Raw genomic sequence first — 20,100 nt, 5'->3', positions numbered from 1 at the left:
GAACACCTGCGTCAGTCTGCTCATGACTGTAATATCAGGGTTAACCAGCTGGTCATGTGTGTGACATACAAATAAGAAAGTCATCTTCATTTAGTATATTAAGGATACCGTTTAACGAAACACTCAACCTTGTAGCAATCTAGGTAACAGAGATGTTACAGCAAGTTGTAGCTTTCCACCATTAGAAAAGCGTTCCGGTTTCTTGCACCAGGAAAAGCCTGGTAGGAAGGGCAGACACACAGGTTTTCAAAGAAAACGCAACCAACTAAAGAAAAAAAACAGCAAAGAATAAATGTGACAGTCTGCAAAGTTTCAATAAATGCCAGGTATCACTCCTCAGTTCTGAATGACACCTCTCTACTAAATATTCTAGTTTGCTTTCCCATAGTTGTATACATTTCTGGTGTGCAATAAAGTCATTTCTTTTCTCCTCAAACATCAACTTACTTTCATTGTCACTTCTTTCAGGCGACTATACTGTCTCAACCGCTCATTAGTAAGAGCTACGGGTTTTGATTAATCTTTTGTTGGTGACCTTTCTCAAATTTTTAGTTTAGTAGCACCAACATTTAAAATAATTTCTCACTCAATTCTGTAACGTTGCCACACAACACAGCTCGATTTAATACCACGCTGCCACCAAAGACCTATTTTAGACTGATAAAGCAGAATTTGTAATCATCTGAACACAACAATCCTGCTCCCAGGGATGCATCTTCCAAGGACTCAAGAAACTACAATTAAAGTAGCAAAGAAATGAGCTTACATAAGTTCCCTCTCCTCCCACTGTGGAGGAGTACATATTTTATAATGTATGTTGTTCCTCACTAGATGTCAACTGGCTGTTTTTGCACTCTGAAATGCAAGAACATTCCTAGATTGGTAGCAAAGAATTGTTTAAAGACTAAATGTTCAGATCTTGGACTAGATGCAGGTTGGTTGCTAAGGTACTGTAGTGTGTACATCAACAAATCTGGTTTAGTTTCATTCAAATAGATCTGAAAGCCTTCGCCTCGCAACACCAGAATTTTGAAGAGCAAAGTTTGGAAAAGTACTAGAAAATGCGGCATCCCCAAAACTGGATGTTTACACGGGTTTTTAATTTACACTTTCTTCAAGCAAAGGAAATGGCAGGATGGAAACGAGTGGCCCTGCCTCTACAGCTTTACCACAAAGGCCTTGAGGTTGAGTGAAGATGTTTCTAGCAAAGCGAAGGAAGAGCTAGCTCTTTCCGTGTTGACAACGCGATCTATGCAGAGTCCTCTGATAAAACAGTAACAACACCAGCAGGGATGCGGAGCGGGGCTGACAGAGAAGATATCACACTGCCCGCTGAGAGCACCAAGATAGGACAGAGAGAAAAGGGCCCAGTCTGTTTGCATCATGCCGACACTTCGCAGTATATGTATTAAAATAGTCCCTGAACAGAGGAGGAGAAAACAAGATCACCCCGAGGACAGCAGTGCGTGCGCTCCTCCAGCTTTTGAACTATCCCTAGGAAAGCAACTCAAACACCCTTTATTCACCGAATCTCCCTTAGAAGTCACCAATTTCCAAATACACAGCCAAAACCTTTATGCTTTAGCTGAGGGACCAAATTAATCCACAACTTACGAGACGGCTCTTAGAGATGAAACCTCTCTCTGGAACGGGCACGCTCAAAAGCCTCAATTCAGGCAAGACACCAGTCACAAAGTGGCTGATGGGTTTTTTTCTTAACAAAAGGGCAGATAAATCCCCTCAGCCCAAAGATTTATAAAATATTCAGTGTGCCATTTCAAACGGTTCAAAAAGATCCCATCTAAAAAGCTTTTCTTTCGCAATCTTTTGACACGCAATTACAATCCAGTGCTCTCTAAGCAATACATGAAATTAGAGAAACGCTCCGCGCCGGTATCACTTAATGAGTCACAGCCCCTCTAACTCATAGCTGCAGATCACTAAAAGCACAATATCAGAACTAGCTGTGCTTTTCGCCTGGTCCGTACATATGTTTTTGTTGTTAAAAAAAGGCTTGCTTAGGATTTGTGCCAAACATGGAAGTAACTATTTCAACAGGTGTTGGTTTCTTTTAAAGAACTTACTATAAGGCACCCGGGGAAGGGGGGGGGTTGCTTTATGTTTTTTTAATGTTTTGGCCTTCCCCAGTATATACCTACCTCAGAGCATAATGTAACAGGGAGGTCACAACCATTTCTCTTTCCACTGCAGTTAAACATGGAAATGAGGAAACACCAGAGATCGAGAACTAAAGCGGTTCTCAAAAACGAGCTTGTTAAATGGCTTTGCTGTATCATTAATTTTAGTAACGCTACCTTCAATAAACACTTCTGGAGATCCGTGCCAAAAATAAGAAAACCGATTGCTTGTTATTGCTGTCATATATCATTACACCAGCGTGTAGATCTGTGTTTGTTCCGCTCTTCAGCCTCCTGCCTTTTAACAGCGAGCGGCCCCCAGACTACGTGGTTTATTGGAGACCATCAACAACTGCCACTTGCAATCTATGAAGATCAAGTCTAAGCAGAGCAGGCCAGTTTGCTGAGCGCCTCAAACCTCCAGCTTTTTAGCTGGCAAGAAAGCATGTTTAATCACTGCGACGTTAGACCTTACTGTCATTCCAACTGGAGATCTCAAGGCAAAGCAGCTCAAGTTTTTCAAAGCAGAGGATCAGCAAAAAAACCTGCAAATTTCACTGTCATGCCTGAGATAACCCGGGAGTCTCAAGTTTTACTAAGTGGACCTGAGCACAAAGAAAAGCAGCGCTGAAAATGAAAACAGACATCGGTTGTGACTAAAACCAACACTTCCTCTTTTTTCTGTACAACTACCTTGTGAGGTGAATTAAGTCTATTGCACAATTTGGGGTTTGGGGATTAGGTTTGAAGAGGGGGATTGTGGGGTTTTATTTTAAAAGGGAAAAAAAAGCCTTTTCTTAATAGAAAAATTCAGATTACTCTTAAAATGTTAACAAGTCTCATGACAACTCTAGCTTTATCTCCTGGGGTTAGATTCAATTAGTGGAGACTTGCTTTCTATATGACTTTAGATAGTGAAGTACGATAATGAATTACTTAGTGTTCACCAGATATATTAATTTCTTGAACCACGAGAACTTCGTGACTCTACATTACAGCTTTTCCATTTCTGTATTATGTGGCCAAGATAATAGCTCCCTGACAGTTGAAAACATTGCTAAATATTCCAGTTCCTTCCTGAGAAAGCTTCTGGTAAGGAAAAAGCTTTTTGCTTGTTAAACCATTTTATTTCTGCTTGGCATTCTTCTTCAGAAGAAATGTTTCCCAAACGACAGATCCTAACCTAATCTGTACTTTTCCCTCCACCAGCGTTTCTCTTATGCTACTTAAAGAAAAAAATTAAGATTTTAAGTTAAAATCCAATTTAATCGTTAAAGATCAAATACTTCTGCATAAGCAGTTTTCTAGAACAGCTGAAAATGTTCCCCAAATAAAAGGTTGACACACCGTGGGTTTACCAGATTTGATGTTAAAACCAATAAATTTCTGCAAAGGTGCAAGAGTAACAATCTGCAAGGCAGCAGCAGCATCTTTACAGCAAACAGGAAAGGAATAGTTACTTTTCCATGTAGTAAGTAGGAATTTGCAAGCAATTACATTCTTAGCTAAGAGTTGAGTAACACAACCTGATCTTACTCTGGTTAACGGAACTGGACACACACAACTTTGGTAAGAAATCAAAAATATTAGATTTAACACAACTACTGACTTGCTAACAATAGAACATTCTGCCAGATACTAGCTTTTGTGTGGACCCTCACATATGAACTACCTCAACTTTTCCATTTTGGGTTAAAGTTTGCTGGATATACAGCTGTGTTTGCAGGGAGAGACTCAAGTTATACAATAAATTTAAAAAAAAAAAAAAGAGAGAGAAACATATCCCTAAAAGCATATCCAGTTTTCCTAGAGACTTTCTAAGTGTCCAAAATATGCAGATGGGAATCAAATGAAGTATTTATTAAAATTCAACACTTCCAGCTTCTCTAAATTCTTCCCAAAAAATTCTGGGCAAATTACAAACCTATGGACAGAACTTAACTATAATCAAACTGCAAATTTGACGCTGGAATTAAGTCAATCAAAACCCACCATAACCATTTATTTTAAAATGCCCTTTTTAATACATAAAAATTTGATTCCCATAACCGTAATAAAAGGGTGGAGTGTCCGTTTGATAAAAACCCCTAAGATATCTGACGAATACAGGAAGTAAGATTGCACGATAACTGCTCTTTTGCCGGCTTGCAGTTTCCATACCAAGCTTTCTTATAAATTTTAGCTTTTAACTTTAGAAAGCTTTCTCTTTAGCATGTTGAGGCTAATAAGCAGTAAAATGAGCGCAGATTAAAGTTAGAAATGTATTATTAAAGCTTAATTGGAAATTAAATTCTGTCTAAAGGATTAACTGGAAGTTTTAGCAACTGCATTATAGGTAAATCCTGTTGTTCGGATCAGTTCAAAGTTTCCCAGCTGGATACGTCTGAAATTTCTCAGGAAGGCTTTCTCCTAAAGCAACCAGAGGCAGGACCTGCCACAGAAGAGAATATACAGCAGACTGGAGTTTTTAAACTGACTGGGATTGATTTAGCATCCTCAATAATATGTCACTGCTATTTTCTAATCTCTCCCTAGGAATGAACTCAGAGCCCAGTTCTTGGTAGAAAGGCCTGCCTCAATGAAAAGGCACTTATATTACTATTTTTGGCCTCTCTTCAGAAAAGACCAAGATAGGCCGTAAAGACCAAGTGCCCTTTTATCCTCAGAACTGGACTTCTCAAGCTGCACAGGTAGGGCAGCAAGAGAGAAACTTTCCAGGTCAAGTGTGCACGCTCTGTCTCTCCTGTGAGCCAGCTTTCTCCAACATGGAATTAAACACTAAGTCAAACAAACCCTCAAGACAAGTCAGTTACTCAGTGGAATCCCAGTGGAAGTATTTTCTTCAAAGGGAGATGTCTTCCCATTCACAATCCTCATGTTGATAAGAAAAGCAAACAGTCTTAAAAAGAAAGATAAGTTAACATCAACTTAATGATTCACAGTTATTGCATTTAGATTTAGTGGCAATACAGCCGCTAGCTAAAAATCACCTAATTACACATCTAACGACTACATTTTAAAAGTTCTTTACGTCTTTGTGTCCAAGCTGTCAAAAACTACCCAACAATTAACTAACTGCTCTGACCACCAAAATAGTTTGGCTCCTCCCTTCCCCTCAAACTAACCCTTTTCTGTTACAATTCTAAAGTTCATATTAGAACTTGAATTTTAAAAACTCTGCCCTTGCTACCCAACCAATTTCTAAAATTAATATATATCGAAATAACTGCTCAGTTACTAAAACCAACCTCCATGAAAGCTGTCTAGAATTTATTTAATTAAATGAGGAAGGATTCACAAATCAGTAAGAGAATCCTAGTAAGCCAAGGAAAAGAAAATTTAAATGTTAGCCACAATTGCATTAATTATAGCAGGTATTCAGCTGCCAGTCCCTCTCTACATCAACAGACCCAGACACAATCTCATTAAAGCCAAGAACCTAAAATTAATACCAATAATGAGAAGACACAAAGTTATTAGCAGAAAAAAGTTTCACGAGGAACAGAGGATGTAGCTTTGTAACACAACCAAGCCGATCACACCATGGAGAACACAGTCCCAGTGCTCTGGCTGCCTCTTCTTTCCCAGGGAAGCTGCATAACCTTGCCCCTCTCCTTGCACCAGAACTCTTATGACCTGAAAGAAATCTAGTTAAAGAAGCTGAACTAGCAGAAGAACTTTGTGGGTTAGCTTGGTTTCTCTTAACTTGCTCACCCCACAACCAGATGAATTTCTGACAGTAGTGGGGAAACAGGAGAGAACAGCGGGAGCCAACAAAAGGACGGTTTCTTCACCATTCAGACTCCCTCAGCTGTACGGTCCCATCCCACACTACGTTTCAGGGCTGCCTACTGAAGCTGATGTCTGAGCAAACCTCATCTTCACTCTCACGGAAGCTGGAAGGTATGAAAAGAATGAGTCAAACGAGGGACGAGATAACGGGGCCTCGTGTTACAGCAACCCGGCATTTCTATCTTCTCTCTGCTACCAAAGCTCCTCAGGACACTACACGAGCAATTAAGGCCTTTTGCGAAGGCATTTGCTAATTTTCAGGCCACTCAACACAAAATATCGGGGGTCTGTCAAAATTACCAGTTGGGGTCTAAAGTACTACTTCTCCCGGGGGCAGCTGGACCTGTGCTGTGAGCACCTAAAGCACTTTAAAAACTGAAGACCTGCTCTTGGGTTTTCCCCCTGAGTATCAAGGGCATCAAACTGGACATTGAAAGCATCAGTTTCTTTTATTTTACTGCTTGCATCCTGGTTATCCTCCTATAAAATGAGAATAATCACACCGGAAGAATATTGTAAAGTTGTTTTGGAACTACTCAGACTCCTTAACAGTGTAAGGCACGGAGCACTTCCCTGGGGCTTTAATTATCCTATCAGCAAACCCAAGTTTGACTGGGGCACTCTAAGGCCCAGAGCAACACAATGAACAATGCAGATAAATCAAGACATTTAACAGCCTCCCAGTAAGCCACCATTATCTATTTTTGTGCTGAAGGAGGCATGGGTCTCCCTCTCACTAGGGCAGTGGGGAATATCTGATAAATTAATTAAAGACTGTCATACTGCTCACGCAGGAGGCGGCGAATGAAGACTGTAAAGACTTTTGGAATGCTTGACTTTTTAATCTATGTAATATTTTTATAGTTTGAGTAGAACTGGTAAGTTAATACTGACCATTTTTATAGTTCTATTAGGTTTTGGACAATTTATTGCAAATAATTAAAAAGACTTTGATTGTTTAGATGTTACAGATTAAGATCCACCTACACGTTACCTAATAACTGAATAGGTGGCTAAAGAAGAGATGGACGTCTATTTGCAATTTTAGCCCTTTACTTTCATTCTCCAAGTCATTAAAATTAGATAATGGAATCTAATAACATCAATACTTTCCCTTTTCATCTGAGCACGCACCCGCAGAAGTGTGTATAAAATAGATGTATCTTTTCAATCCAAAGCATGTCCTGATAGACAGGGAAAATAAACTGTATCATGTAAATCCACTTCTTTTATGTTGTCTTTTGGAGCACCCAATGCTACTCTGCCTAATAGAAAGAAAAAGGCACAGTATCAGGAAACTACAGTTCAAGCTCTCTGGTAAAAGACACTGACTCTCTAGAAAAAGGCTTGACCACGGAGCTAGATAAAAATTATCTAGAATTACACAGAAATGTGCAATCTGCTATCAACCCCTTAAAGCTAATGCATGCTGTAGATATAAAAAGGGAACTCTGAAAACTGCGTTCCTCTCAAAAATCAGAACACATTTCAATGCAAAGCAAGCGACACTGTGCTTTTATTTCTGAATAATCAACCATTCACAGCAACAACGAAAAGCGAACACGGCACACGGAGTAACGCTAGAACAGAAAAAGCGTAGCCAGCTTCTTCACAACTCTTCCTGCCTAATGGAGACAGACTACACAGACTAATTTATCAAAGAAAAAGAAAAGAGAATCCCTTGCATTTCTCTCTCATTTGGGCTGTCACAATCAGGAAGAAACGCCATCAAGCCAGATTTCTAAAGTAACTTATTTCCTGCAGTTTCAAGTACTGATCCAACAGCAGCAGAGGATCCAAACGCACAGCTGTTCCTCCCAGGAAGACTGGTAAAGGAAATGAAGTCTGAAGTTTAGAGGAAAGGTATAATCCGCAGTGATAGCAGCTGCTCTGTCTGGGTCACTTGGGATTTAAAATATTCCATCATCAGCTCTGTAACAAAATGTTTTGCAATGGTGGGGTTTTTTTTTAATTTTAGCATGTTTTTATTTTCATAAAAGTGAAGATTTTAACACTGGCTAGAAGCAGACAAGTGCGGACAAGCCGAGCAAAAGTTTCCCTTGTTGCCTCTGCCAATCATATTTGGCCTTCTAATGCTATTAGCATCCTCGCGAATAGATATTGCAGAGAAAAGTCCTACCAAGCCAAAACAGGAAGCCAAATGTCTACTACAAACTAAGTGAAAATTACCACGAAAAAATCCAGACATATGGTATGAACTGGATTTGAACCCATGCTTTTAGAACTGCTACATCACTGTTTACTCTTCCATCACCATAACTGTCATTTAAGTCACTTTCAAGTATTTGTTCCATTATCACATTGACATGCCAGGACACAAACAGCAAAACTCTGCAGGCCAGCCAAACACAGTCATTAAGAACAAAAACTCAAGAAAAGAAAAAAAACCTATTTTTGCTTCCTTTTTTTTTTTTTTTAGGGAAGGAATCTGTTGTAATATATTGGAATTTAGCAGCCACAAAAGAGCAACAGCGTTGTTTCTGCCACGCTGAAACACTTCACAACCAACTCTACTCGTGGCAGGCTGCAAACACAAGGCCAGCGCTGCACTTGATTTTTACCACTGGACAGCTATAGCATGCTACCAAATACTGTTCAAGGATTGAGGGGTTTCCCAATGCACTAAAATACCCAAATTTTCTCAAAGACTTCAGAAATCAACAACAAAACAGCAGGTGACATATTCAAGGACCAGAACCAAAGGGATTCTGCCACAGCCTGTGAGTGTCCCTGCTCACACGAACTCGGTACCAGGGTCTGCACGGAGGGAAGGGGAAGCAGAATCCTCCCTCTCTATCTCTTGAAATGAAACAGGAGCTCTCTCCAGATGCCATGAAAAAACAAACCGGGAATCAAAAGAAATGTTTTGCATCATTACAGTAATGAAAACTGCTAGTCAGGGGAAAGAGAACAGCAAGATAGCTAACTTAAGATTTTAAAAACCTGATTAAGCTTAAAGGTTACCTGACAGTAATAAAGGTTAATAATAATAAGGTAATAAAGTTCCAGTTGCTTACCAGTAAAACCGTGGGGTCTCAGAGGGCGTGCACCTAATGGAATACCTGCATGAGTCCCTTGCAGCTGCATAAAAGCCTCTACAAAACTAAGGCAGCCCTGAATGATTCTGTGCTTTGAAAAGGAGAAAGGAGATGAGGGAGAAAGTTCTCATCTCCAGTATCTGTGACAATCCCAGTCACTTGAGGAAGGTATTCCTATCGGTTCATTTTGGGGACTATCTAAAACCATTTAATTTTTGCAGGTAGCATGTCCAGGAAGCAAAGAACTGCAAAAGCAAAGATCATTTTTTCTTCATTTCGAGGTGCAGCCGTTATCATAGGTTCTTCCTCATGGAAAAAACATCTTGGTCACCTGGCTGATTCACGTAGCAAAGAGCAGAGAAAAGGAGAAAAAGCAAACCCGAAAAGATTAGACACAGCCCTAGCCCACGCTGCTGAGGTGCAAAGTGTCATTACTATAAGCCAACTTAAAATAAACTTCTCCCAACTGGTAACTGTAATACTGCTTTGTTAAAAGCATTATAGTCCAGCCAAATAAATTTCATTCATAAGAGCTGAGATATATATATTGATCAGCAAAGCTTAAACAGGAATCATCTGAATCCCTGCCAACTAGCGATCACTGCACTTTTAGCACTCCAAGAGAGCCAATTATTACTCATGAGTTCATGATGTTTTCTTCACCTTCCTGTTCAAGAGATTATTTAAGACCTCAAATCGCTTAACTGGATTGTTTTGTCCTGTTATGAGTCATCTACAAATTCCAAGGCACCATTAGATTCTCCTTCAGGAGCTGCAACCAACTCCCCAGATTGCCTCAGCTATAAAATTGTGAGGAAACGGGGTTATAAAAATTACACACATAGTCAGACCTCTACCCCCAGATGTCTTCTAGAATTCATGTGAAAGTGAAAAGATCTCACCCCCTAACGTACACTTGCTATTTATAAAGCACCCCAAATCCGCATTACACTGCAAATCAAAAATCCTTTTTCTTGTGAACCCAAAAAGAACAAACCAGAGTGTTTAACTTTTGTCGAGAAAGAAGGAGAAGAGAGGGAAGAAAGAAGTAGCATTTAATGCTGCAATTTTTTTTTTTTATTATTTATTTCTGGTTTACACCAGCAGAACTTTGAACAGTGGCACTTCTTCAGGCATTAGCTGCATTTAACTTTCTCCAAACAATGAACTGGTGTTTTGGGGTTTGAGGGCAAAGAATTGGTAAGAACACACCTTGCAGAATTTGAATAAATTAATAATAATAATAAAGTTTCATACACAGGCTGTCACTTTGTGTTTAAAAACACTTTGCTATTTCTGGTGAACAAAGGTTTACTGTTTAAAACTTACCAGTCACAACTGAGTAGCAAGTAAAAACAGGATACAGCACAACTAGAGACTTAAAATAGTGACTATTCTTCAGAGTTCTGCTCTATCACCGGGCAGAGCGCCAAGCTAAGCTACAATATGAACCAAACCTGATTTGCACTGTTTTTAAAAACAAACCAGATCCCGTGTCAGTTCTGCAAATGCCACCCTTCTTTTCTGAAAGGGTTTTGAAAAGAGAAAGGCATATACATATAACATGTAATACACCAGAGAGGATTCATACTTGAAGCTCATTGATTATTTGAGAGCAAAAAGAATTCTTTGCCCCTCTGATATATTTAAATCTAGCGCGATGCTCTCAAGATCTATTTTCATGATCATTTTTAGCTAACAATGTACTTTTAAAGAAAATATTCATTCTGAGCAGGCCAACGTATCTGCTTGCTGGTTGATGGACAACACTTCAGAGAACAGCAGAGGAGGAGTGTCCAGGCTAAAAAAGCATTCCTAAACCATCCCCATTCCTCCTATTGAAATGTCTCAGAAAAGATGAAATAAAAGCCGAGATGCCCTCATTAAGCAAGATAAAAATAGCTTTTATGTTCCATTTTTTATTTTTAGCTAAAGAATGAAAATTCAGTTATGTAACCCTACAAGTTTTGTAAACTAGGAGACAAGCAGGGCATGTTTGCACTCTTTGAGTGTATTAGCGACCGGGAGAGCCCCTAACTCTGCACTGATAGTGGCACAAGCACAGCTGGTTCAGTTAAAAACGTATCGGTACAGAATAAATGTGTGATTGAGCTGCTGCCGAGGCTCACGTTGGTTCACGCACAGAGAAAGCCATTTCACGATGCCCTTCAGTCCACGATACCAAGGTAACACTTCACCAGTCCCCGACACCACCGCGGCCTTTGCAGCGTGTTCTTCCCTCCAACAATTCCTCCCGCTGCAGCTCAACCTCCTATTACAGCTCAAGAAACTGTTTGTAGCTCTTAAGATGAGGCATCAGACCATTCTCTACGTATTAAAAATATCTGCCATTAGAGTCAAAATTCTTCGATTGCAAAAGGCTCGTACAATGTAATCATTTCACTGCACAAGAGAAAAATCTAATTACCATGAGAAGGTCAATAAGACATTTGAATCTGAGTAGGCTGGTGGAAACTTGTGCAATATTTAAGATTATTTTTGCTCTTCCCTCACCAATAGAGAAATGCCACAGAGGTGGTGAGAGGGAACAGGGTCTCGTGTGATTAAAAGACTGCGACAAGGACAATCCTTGTCCACTGCGTGTACAGACAGAACAAGGAGGAACACCCAGTAACACCACTCCAGTAATTGGTGGCTGCTGAACAGATGCCATGAGTACGATCTGTGTAAGACTTTGCAAGGAAAGAAAAAGACAAAAAGTCAGTATATTAAACAATCAGTCTTCCCTTTTGCCACTGAGGTTGTTTTTTCTCTCTTAATCCAGTTTACGGATCTCAAAACACTACTTAAAGACTCCAGAGCTACAAAAATCTTCTGCACAGCTTCACATTGCTACAAGATGCTGCTTCTACAGCAGGCCTAAAGAGGTCACAAATAACAGATACGCTTTGGAGTTGAGAACTAACACCATCTGCCTGAAAATACATACATTTTGAAAAATCAACTCAAATTCCCTCCCCTTTGAGACTTCAGCCGTCCAAGGAAAATAATACTAACATAAATAGTAATAGTTGGGTATCAAAATTAATTGAAAATTCATCTAACAGAACTGCAGTCTGCCATTAACACATCTTACTACTTCGCAGTGATAAGTACCCATACCAAAAAACACAAGCGAGTAGCCCAGCAGGGATATCACAGAGGATATTTTCCCAGTCATCAAGAAAAGCAATAGACCACGCAGACAAGAAAGTAAAATATGCTTTGAGAAAATCTGCCTGTAAAATACAGACTTTTAGACACGGATCATGAAGTGCTGTAGAATTATTACTGAAGCCTAAAGCCAGAATGTATCATTTCATTCTCCTCTACTTCATTATTTAAGACTCATTTTTTGTGGGTGGTGGTGGTGTTTTATTGCGAAGGATTGTTCTGGTACAAGGGGAAGAATTTTCAGTTCCCAAGAAATAATTTGTAAACCAAGGCTATTATCAACACTCAGTTACAACTTTATAATTTATAAAGTACCAGTGAGATCATACGGAAACATCCCTGGCTGACAAATACCCGCTTTTGCAATGCTCATTTGGCTCGACAAGTACCAATAGAGATCTCGACAGAAATCTTATTCCTGGATATCACTTACACAGCACTAAACATGCTATGCAAATCATTTCAAACAAATCAAAGCAACATTTTAAATATTAACTCCTACACACTAAGATACACTGATCTTAGCTAATGAGTTAATGAAGACTCACAAGCTTGGCTACCACCTGAAGTTTACACCAAAGCCTTTGAGACTGCGTCTGGTTATCAAAATGCAAGTAGTTTAGACCAAGAAGAAAAAAAGGGAAGCAGCACCAAGGTCACAACCAGTCGCTGTCACAAAATGAACACTGCTGCAAGCTTATGTTCACAAAAAAAAAAAAAAATCTACCAGATTTTGACAGTTTGCTTCTTTTCACCCACTTACTCCAATCCTGTCAGCTACCATATACTCTTGACTACAAAGCAGCAGCTACTCCAGCACATCTACAAAAACACTGGGGTGAAATTCCAGCCATCACAACCAGAAATGTTACTTTAAAAAAAAGAAAAGCATATCTGCCTTTTTTTTAAAAAAAAGATACAGTGTTACATTTGCTGAAAAGTGCCCCAAAGTATACTTCAGCTTCAGCTCCTACTTGAGGTACAGAAGTATTGATGCCAGAGTGGAACGTACCATTAGAGACTGATCGATGCTGTCTGACAAAACCACTATAACGCCACCCAAGAAAATGCTCCTTTGCAATTAGAGATAGATAATAAAAACCAAAACCAAATATTTAGCCTTTAAGACATTTTGTTTAAATCCCTATTGATCATTTTTGAGATGACATCTACTTTTTGCCAAATTAGTATTTTATTACCCCCACAATGAAAGTGTCTAGAAATGCTCAATAATTTCTAACGGAACAACTTACATGTCTAGTCAGAGCAGGAAACTGCCTGGGCTAAAGCTCACCTCAAAAAAACCCCAAGCCCATTGGTTTGATTTAATACAGTCAACCCCCGGTGCAACCCACCGCACGGCCGTACCGGAGCTCGCATTAACACGGCGCTGGGCAGCCACAGGAGTAAAAGCTTACACAAGCTTAAACATGCACGATGCTGCTGCCTCAGCAAAGAATCAGGGTCTTGATCTTGATAATAATGCTTCATAACTAAAGTCAATGACATGAATAAATTGATTATAAACCTGAAAACAAAGAGTTAGTGCTAGAAGTAGCCGTTTGATGAACGGCAGATTAAAATAAACGTTGCTTCCAAATCAGCACAGGTAATCCAAGACGGTTAGAAAAATTAAAATGTAGTTTATATGGTTTAAAAAAAAATAACCAAATAAAGTCATCTGATTGAGAAACCTGACTACAGTTAAAAATGGTTTTCAACAGGGCATCCTCACACAATCACATTATGGGCTTTCCAGGGCTTAGGGGTTTCACCTCTCCTTTTTTTTTTTTTCCACTGTGTAAAGAACAGCTCTTTTCTGTTTCATCTAACAGGTACTGAAGAAAGTTTTTGCCTAGGCCACACTGCTACTAAAATCACTTTTCAGTACAACATATTCTTGAAAACTGCTTTAAGAAACGACTCCTGTTGTATCGTTTTGTGGTTTAATGCTTTACTTACGCAGAGAACACTCATCCACCTCTGCCCTTCTACTGATGCCAGCACGTAATTCAGATTAACACAGCATCAACTCCTCCTGGTGACTGATGGTTTTGCCTTCTCTAGCTTCTACAGGAGGTTTGTAGCTCCTATATTCGCAACTATAACTCAGAGTCATCAAAGCCACATACTTCAGTTTGTAAAAACAAGACCAAGAAAATCAGTATCTAGACCTAAAACTTTTCAGGATCTTAACTACAGGCAAAGATCACCTCTGCAAGAACGGCTTTGCAGCTCAGTAATTCTCTTCAAGGGAAAACCCCAATTCACCCTCAAAGAGTTGGAAAAACTGACTGTACATAACCTTAAGAACGTATTCTCTTACTAAATGAGTAGCTTCTATAAATGCAAATTACCACAAATGCTCTTCACTGCTGAAGCTAAAGAAAACTGAAACGCAGCACGCTGAGCCGAGTTCCACATGTTCATCCTGTGAATTACAATTAATACATTGAAATACAGCGGTTGTACAACCCTAGTTTCACGTGCCTACAGATCCTTCATAGCTTTGCTCCATCATTAAAACAGAAAGACTTGGCCACTGCACAGAAAAAGACTTTGTCTGAGAGCTGAAGCAAGCAGCTGTAACGCATGGTAATGATGGAATAATAATAAAAAAAGTCTTTTTTTTTTTCTTTTTTTAAACACAACAAAAACCTGACTGGGTCTACCAGGAGAAACATTACACTGCTAACTGAAGTATGCGAGCTCTCCAGCATGGCATATCAGAAGCCGACTCGTGTGTTTACCTTGGACAGCTCAGACGCCTTAGGGAAAGCCGAGTGTTGCACAAGAAGAGATTCTTTGTGCCCCTGTGGGTAGCTCACCTCGGCATTTTCACTCTCTGATTTACAGTAATTCTCTCAAAGAATTAACGAGACTGCACCGTTAGTTCAGCACGCTCAGTGCGGTTACCGGCCCAGCCCGTGTTTGTCAAAAGAAGGAGGATGCCCACAGCCAGCACAGACGTGGGGAGCGAATCTGGTGGTGAGGAAACCAACTGACTTGGGTCTGTGTCCTGCTTCATCGGAGGAATTAGAGGAAGATCACAGGTGAAGCCCAAGCAACCTATTTCTTGGTCTGGAAATGCACAAATTCAGGGTCCAAACCCTCTATCTGGGGAAGTAACAAAGAAGAAAAACACCATCTAGAGCTTGACAAATTAACATTTCTATTCTGAGAGAAACTCACGATACTATTAACTTGAACAAAACTACTGCCAGCTGAAAGTATTCATCTCCGTGCTTGGAGGGCTCAGCCCTGATTTTGATGTATTTCTTTAATATCTTTCAGGCATTCAAAAATACTATTATGTAGTCAGGAATTTCTTTTTTATCAAATTATTTAATAAAAACATGCTGAATACATTAGGAAACATTGCAGCACTGTATCATCATCATTAGTGTTTCTCATTTTTAAAGCCACAGATTAGCATTCCTGATTTAACTCAGCTTTTAAATACTGTTTTGCATACTATCAACATCGAATGATGATCTGTGAATGTACAAAGAGCCATTTTGAACAAGTAAATGAGTGACTGTCTCATACACAAGTACAAATTTGGCTACAGGGAGGTGTGTGCCTCTGTATGTGTCGTACACACAAATACAAACTACGGGGTTTTTGCTTGATTTTTATTTAATTTCACTTCAGTCAAATGGCCATCTATGGATAGCTATGCCATTGCAATGTATTCCACTTGAAAAAATTAAACTAAAACGGGATCTTCATATTAAAAATATTCAGGTTTAAAATATAAACACCGACTTTTTACTTCACATAGTTTTCAAGAACTCGAAAAAGCAACGCAGGCACGCACACCTTTTGGTAACACCTGAAAATACACAAACAAACCCTGTCAGCCACCATCATACGGATTGACAAAGCATTGAATTACGTACTTGGGAACACAGAAAATAAGTTTTGTGTCACTGAGGAATACAGGTTATTACTAAAGATCCTCTTTTCGAGAAGAGCTGTTAGTAGTAGCTCACTGAGACACCTTCCACAAGTTGCCTGCACGGGGGGGGGCTTTGTGTGCAGGAAAAGACTGTATAAGCGGTGCTGCAATTCTGCAGAATATTTCCAAACATCACCATTAATCTGGTTTTTCTTCCCTGTTTTCACTCCAGTACCATCAACATCAGCACAGCTCTCCAGGCAGGTGGGGCTGGGAGACAGCACTGGTGGGCAGGTTTTTGGAGTTAGGGGGTTGGGGGGGGGGGGTGTCTTTTTTTTTTTTTAAGGAAAAACTACAAGGTCCATAAGAGGGAGCTCAAACACAGCTCCGGCTGAAATCCCTCAAAACTAAGTGACTTTAACAACGTATACTAAAAAAAAACAATCCTGAAAACCTGAGAACATCTCCAACTGAACAAGAACCACCTTTAAAATGCAGGTCACAAGCTATGCCCAAATTGTCTTTAAAAAATCTTACATTCTCTAGTATTTGAAGAGTTCAGCACTATCTGTGTTATCCTGCATGTTAATGTTGTGTTAATTACAATTTTAAAGGGCAGCGACAGCCTTGTATGAGTAAATTCATGCAACGCAGCAAGCACCACCGGGCTGCGTTACAACAGAAATTGAGAGTAGGCCCTGGTAAACAACCCGTCCTTAAAACCCAGAAATCAGCGCAGTTCTGAAATTCCCCGCTTCACATAAAAAAGGAAAGGAGCAGAACCACAAGCAAAATACAGGAGTCAATGTCACCCAGAAAAAAAAACCCTCCCCCTCTTCTCACCCACTTTGTTACTATGGGACTCGCAGAAATCTCTGGATTATAAACACCAAGGTCCCACTCACAAGACAATTAAGCAGCTCCAGTGCTTCTATCGGCCGCCCACCTCCATGGCTCTCCGCAAGGTCTCTGTCTCCCAGAAAAGCCAAAATGCATTCTTGAATTTGCCAGCTGAAAGACAGGACTTTGTTGCTCCTGAGAACAGCGGAACACTTTTGAAACCAAAGCGATTTATTTTTCAAAGGATTTCCTTTTTTTCCAACTGAATGGTCAGGGCCATAGAGAAAGGAGTTAATATCATGCTCTGTTTTGTCCTGGGCAAGAAAGACGTATCATAACTTAAAAATCTCCGATGGATCGAACAGTATAAATAGGTGGAAGATTACCAAGTCAGACACAGCATGTGTATGCACAAGAAATGGTGGAGCAGTAGTTCTCTGCCTCTGCTACGACCAGTAACTAACAAGAAAAGAGACAAGATGGTAAACATTGCAAAAAGACAATTACTAATAATGAAAAGGCAACAGAAATTTTGGGCTGCTTCCACAAACTGAGTAACGCATTTTCAAACTGACAGCAAAGTGTTGGTTGCCAAATGAAAATGAGAGCAAACAGCAAAGTTGTGCTTAACCCCTTTTGCTTTATACTGCATTTTAAACACAGATGAAATCATGGAATTTAGAAGAAAAAGTCTACAAAGGAGACATTTTACTCAGCTATTTGGTCAGTGTTTCCATCACTTCAGTACCCAGAATCCTCAGACAACTTATTAATCTTGGGTCCTTTTCTCAATACCAGGTTCTTGAAAATAAGATGGGTTTCCATCTGCAAAACCTGGGTTAGGAACACGCAGATTCAGGAGAAAACGAATTAGGATTCTGACTTATCTCGCGCAAGGTGAATGCTAAACATAAGAGCTAATTGAAGGACAACCTGTAATTGCAGACTTGAGGAACTCTCTCTCTCAATACCCAACTCTGGAGTGGCAGCCAAGGACTGACCACCAAAAGGCAAAATCCCGGGGTACTGAGCTACACGACAGAGGTGCAAGAAACAAGGCGACTCCAGCGACCGCAAACATCTCTGAATTGTCCTCTCAACTGACAGTAACTCTAACAGCATCCTCTATGAAACATCAACAAAGAGTTCAGCGTGAGCAAAGCTTCGGCCTCGCACCTTCCCAAGCGGGAGCCGACAGAAGCAGGATGTCTCTCTTTCACATCTGACCAGCACCAATTCAAAACAAATATTTACCCTATCCTGACACAGAGGAACAAAAGGAAACATTTTACTGCAAATCCAACGGTACGTTTTCTTGTTCCCACTCTCCAAAGGTTCAGCCACAAACAAGACCGTAAATTTTCTTCAAACAGTTAAAAGAAAAACAAAAGTGTTGACAGAAGCAGGTGAGACAAGAACCATATGAAAGAGCTCTGACATCCCTGTATCTAAACCAGAAAAGGCATCTGATGTTCAGAAAGCGCATTTGTTCTGCCGGTAATTTCTGCAGATGGGCTTTGCAGAGACATCAGAAGCCAGAGAGGATTTGGGAGTGCAGCAATTTGCACCTACGACAACCGGAGTGTAACAGGAACAACATGAGTGACACCAAGTCCGGCAGCTCCCGTGGGGTCTCTGCGCACCCGTGGGGGCCCCGGGCCCCCACACCCCCGCAGCGGGAAACCTGAAGGAGCAGCGGATGCTCCACAGGGCCCTGAGGCAGGTGGGTGCAAGGCTGGGACCCCCCCACCCCAACCTGGGCCTGTCCTGCGCTGAGGAACCGGGACCCCTCCTCAGACCCAGGACCTGTCTCAGGGTGAGGAACTGGGAACCCCCTTAGCCCTTGGGGAAGGAACCGGGACCCCCCCCATCAGATCTGGGCCTGGCCCGGGTGAGGAACCGGGACCACCCCTCAGATCTGAGCCTGCCCCGCGGTGAGGAACCGAGACCCCCCCCTCAGATCTGCGCCTGTCCAGGGGGAGGCATCGGGCCCCCCCCTCAGACCTGGGCCCTGTCCCAGGGCGAGGGACCGGGATCCCCTCAGACCCGAGCCCCCCCTCAGACCTGGGCCTGTCCCGGGTGAGGGACCGGGCCCCTCCTCAGGCCCGTCCAAGGGGAGTGGGGGTCCCCCCCGACCCAGCCCAGCCCAGAGGAGTCCCCCCCCGCCCCGCAGTCGGGCCCGCTCTGGCGCAGACGTGAGGCGGCTGTCCCGACCCTGCCCCGGGGGCTCCCCTCGCCGCCAGGCCCTGCCCCGAGAGCCCCGCACAGCGCACCTGCCCCCGCCGCCCGGGGCTGTCCCGCCTGGCGGCAGGTGCCGCTCTCAGGAGGATGCACCGGCCGGGCCCGGTGCCGGGGAAACGGGGACGGGGGGGGGGTAACCGGAGGAGGGGGGGGGGGGGGGCGCGCGGCCCCCCGCCCGCGGGCCCCGCCCGCCCCCGCCAGGGGGCGCTGCCCGCCGCCCCGCCCGCCGCGCGCCGCCGCTGCCCCCGGGCTGAGGGGGGCACCGCGGGGGGCGCCGCCCCTCCCCCCCCACTGCCCCCCCCCTTCCCGCCTCCACCGGGGGCGTGCGCGCCGGGCGGCGGCGGGGGCGCGCGCGCGCAGGCGGGCAGGCGGGCGGGCGGTGGATAGCGCCGGCTCACCCGGTGGGCGCGGGTCAGGCTCAGGTCCTTCATGACCTCCTCGAAGGCCGCCGTCTCCTCCGCCTGCTTCTGGTTGTGCAGCGCGATCTTCTCGCTGAATTTCCGCGGGTTGTTCGAGGCCGCCATCTTCCCCCGTCCGCATCCCCCTCCCCGCGCCGGAGGGGGCGAGGCGCATGCGCCGGGCGGGCCGGCCGGGCGGGCGGGGGGCTGCAGCGCGCCTGCGCGGCGGCGGCGCGGGGCGGGAGGGGGCGGTGAGGGGGCGGAGGGGCGCATGCGCGGGGCCGCCGGCGGCGCGCGCGGGAGGAGGCGGCCGGCGCCGCGCCTGCGCAGTGCAGGGGCTTCCCCCGGCGACGTGCGTGGGGAGGGGGCGCGCGGCGCGCACGCGCGGGGCCGGCCGGGCGCGCTGAGGCGGCGGCGGCGGGGCCGGTGTCTCCGCTCCTACCGCCGCCCCCTCCCCGTTCCCGTCGCTTTCGTTGTGTTTTCCGGGGGGGCGGCTCGCTTGGGCCGCAGCAGCCTCCTCCGGAGCTCGCTGGCGTCCCCGCCAGGCCCCGCGCGTC

At 43.1% G+C, this 20,100-nt stretch overlaps 1 protein-coding gene across 5 annotated transcripts in view; it reads right to left on the bottom strand.

Annotated features, from left to right (window-relative positions):
• The window catches only part of CRTC1 (CREB regulated transcription coactivator 1), a 49,992-nt gene extending 30,290 nt beyond the window's left edge, over positions 1-19,702 (bottom strand). For 4 of the 5 annotated variants that reach the window (XM_074851778.1, XM_074851779.1, XM_074851780.1 and 1 more), the window contains exon 1: positions 19,544-19,694. In XM_074851778.1, coding sequence (XP_074707879.1) covers positions 19,544-19,669 — 126 coding nt within the window. In that variant the 5' untranslated portion in view covers positions 19,670-19,694. Of the gene's footprint in view, positions 1-19,543 lie in introns of all 5 variants that reach the window. The other variant, XM_074851781.1, reaches the window with a different exon arrangement.
• Between the last annotated feature and the right edge of the window lie 398 nt (positions 19,703-20,100).

This window comes from Strix uralensis, chromosome 27 (assembly GCF_047716275.1).
Source record: "Strix uralensis isolate ZFMK-TIS-50842 chromosome 27, bStrUra1, whole genome shotgun sequence".
Lineage (NCBI taxonomy): Eukaryota > Metazoa > Chordata > Aves > Strigiformes > Strigidae > Strix > Strix uralensis.
This window is presented reverse-complemented; position numbering and strand designations above follow the sequence as displayed.